This window comes from Polyergus mexicanus, unplaced genomic scaffold, assembly GCF_030449975.1.
Source record: "Polyergus mexicanus isolate NDT 795.1 unplaced genomic scaffold, iyPolMexi1.0 SCAF_3, whole genome shotgun sequence".
NCBI lineage: Eukaryota > Metazoa > Arthropoda > Insecta > Hymenoptera > Formicidae > Polyergus > Polyergus mexicanus.
Window position 1 is genome coordinate 10,783,261 of NW_027223323.1, and position 1,871 is coordinate 10,785,131.

The window sequence follows — 1,871 nt, forward strand, 5'->3', positions numbered from 1 at the left end:
AAGCAGTGGTATCAACGCAGAGTACTTCGTGATCGTCGGCGACGTTTCCTAAGATCTCGATCAGCCACTTCTTCTTCTCGTGACCTTTGACATAGATCTGCACCGTCGAATCGGGGCTAGATCCTCGACATACGGCGTCTCGAACGAGTCTTTTCATCGACCCGTAATTCGTGTGTCCATCGTTCCACTTTAGCTGGTGATGATTCGATATCAGCCAACACGCTCGCGATTTTTCCGCTCTCGTGAGCAGATCCCACGACATCGGCGGGCGAAAGATGTGATGCGTCAATTCCACGCCATTTCTTAACACGGCTACTTCTTTCGCGACGAATTTTTCGTTAACTACGAAACCTTGAAGATCGACGAAGATCGGGCGCGTCCATCGTCGTTGTTAGGCTTACACGATTCTGCGCACGACGTTAGTGAGCGGATTGTACTCTACCACTCGATCGTGAATGATAAGACAGTAGGCTGTGATGTTAGAGGGGATGTTTTCCTTGCAATCGAACTCTAGGCGAACGTCCACGGTGGGGCTCTTGATCGATTCGTTCTGTCGAGAACAGTCGATGACTACGAGCGGGCCGTGAGTTAAAAATTTATTTAGATTTAAGAGCGCTTCGTCGTTGTCGCATCCGTAGTACGTTTTTCGAAATTTCGAATACATATCGTATAACACGGCGACTTTATGCTTATCGAAATCTAGATTCATGTCGTCGTAAGGATAAAAATCAGAATTAAGATACAGTTTGACATTAGTTAGTTTGCAATTGTCGAATAAAGAAGGCTCCTCGGACAGAACGTTCTTCTTTCCAGATTGTAGCGCGAAGATAACGTATCGCGGTTTCTCGAGTTGCGTCGCCGCTTTGACGGCCCACGAGTGTTTGTTCGTGCTCTGTAGAAGCGGAAACTCGTATAGATCCCACGAGCAAAAAGCGACGCTCCGCTATCTAACGTGCGCAATAATCTTAATTTATTAACATCATTCAATACTATATGAGGCATTCGCTATTGTATCTTTAACAAAACGATTTTAGGTTCTTGCGTTTCGCGCGATATGACGCAATTGTTATCGTTGCGCGCTCGTATTAGAATAAGTTCGTGTCGCGCGTTGATCACAACGCGCTTGTAATCTTCGCAAAAACCTAATAGCACGTTGAGAGGTACGCAAAAGTTAAAATCCGCGATCGACGAATGAGTTGTCGCTAATAAATCCCATCCAGCGTTTTTTAATGTTTTGCTTCTCTCGACCGTCAGCGACGCGTAATTCTTAATCGTGCTCGTTATTCCAACGTTTCTGTTTCGATCGATCTCCACCGAGCATCCATCGAGCTCGTAGCGAAACTCCTCGAACATAAACGCCGCGCTATTGTTCACTAGTCTCGTCACCGATGCGATTTCCCCTTGCGCGCTCGGCGCCTCCTTCGACTCGAGTCTGTCCTCGACATAGAGAAAACTGTCGCAAGGCAATGTGTACAAATCCTGCTGTTGTATAGGAATTCGTATCTCATCGCTATTTCCGAACATAGTATTGGCGTAAGGGTTGTACGTGTGAGTCTCGATCCTGACGATGCGATCGTCGAAGATCGGCTCCCCACCGATACTTAGAATGTCGCACATTCCGTTTTTACGAAGAAGCGGTCCTCGGCACGACGAAACCCAAAGAGCGCAGAAAAGCCGCGTTGGCGATGGTCAGTCTTCCTCCCTTCTTCCTTCTCTTTTCCGCGTTTAGAGGCGACGTGACAGCGACGACGGGCGCGTTTCTCGCGTTCGATCCATTCACTACGAGCATCGCGCGCTTCTCTACCCTTTTCGCCGCATGTGTAGACGAATCGTGATCTCCTCGCCGCGAAAATCGATCAATTTTCCGTTTT

At 47.8% G+C, this 1,871-nt stretch overlaps 1 protein-coding gene across 1 annotated transcript; it reads right to left on the reverse strand.

The window, feature by feature from the left end:
* Positions 1-397: 397 nt before the first annotated feature.
* LOC138944985 (uncharacterized) lies at positions 398-1,617 on the reverse strand. The gene is made up of 2 exons (XM_070316108.1): positions 1,117-1,617; positions 398-892 (listed from the first exon to the last, which is right to left on the reverse strand). Exons 1-2 carry the CDS (start codon positions 1,615-1,617, stop codon positions 398-400), a joined length of 996 nt encoding a protein of 331 aa, XP_070172209.1.
* Positions 1,618-1,871: the final 254 nt, after the last annotated feature.

Excerpts from the sequence above, each read along its gene's own strand:
- LOC138944985 (XM_070316108.1), bottom strand. The coding sequence starts at position 1,617 with ATGTGCGACATTCTAAGTATCGGTGGGGAGCCGATCTTCGACGATCGC. Across the intron at positions 893-1,116 it reads GCGAAGATTACAAGCGCGTT|AGCACGAACAAACACTCGTG; the intron begins GTGATCAACGCG and ends CCGCTTCTACAG.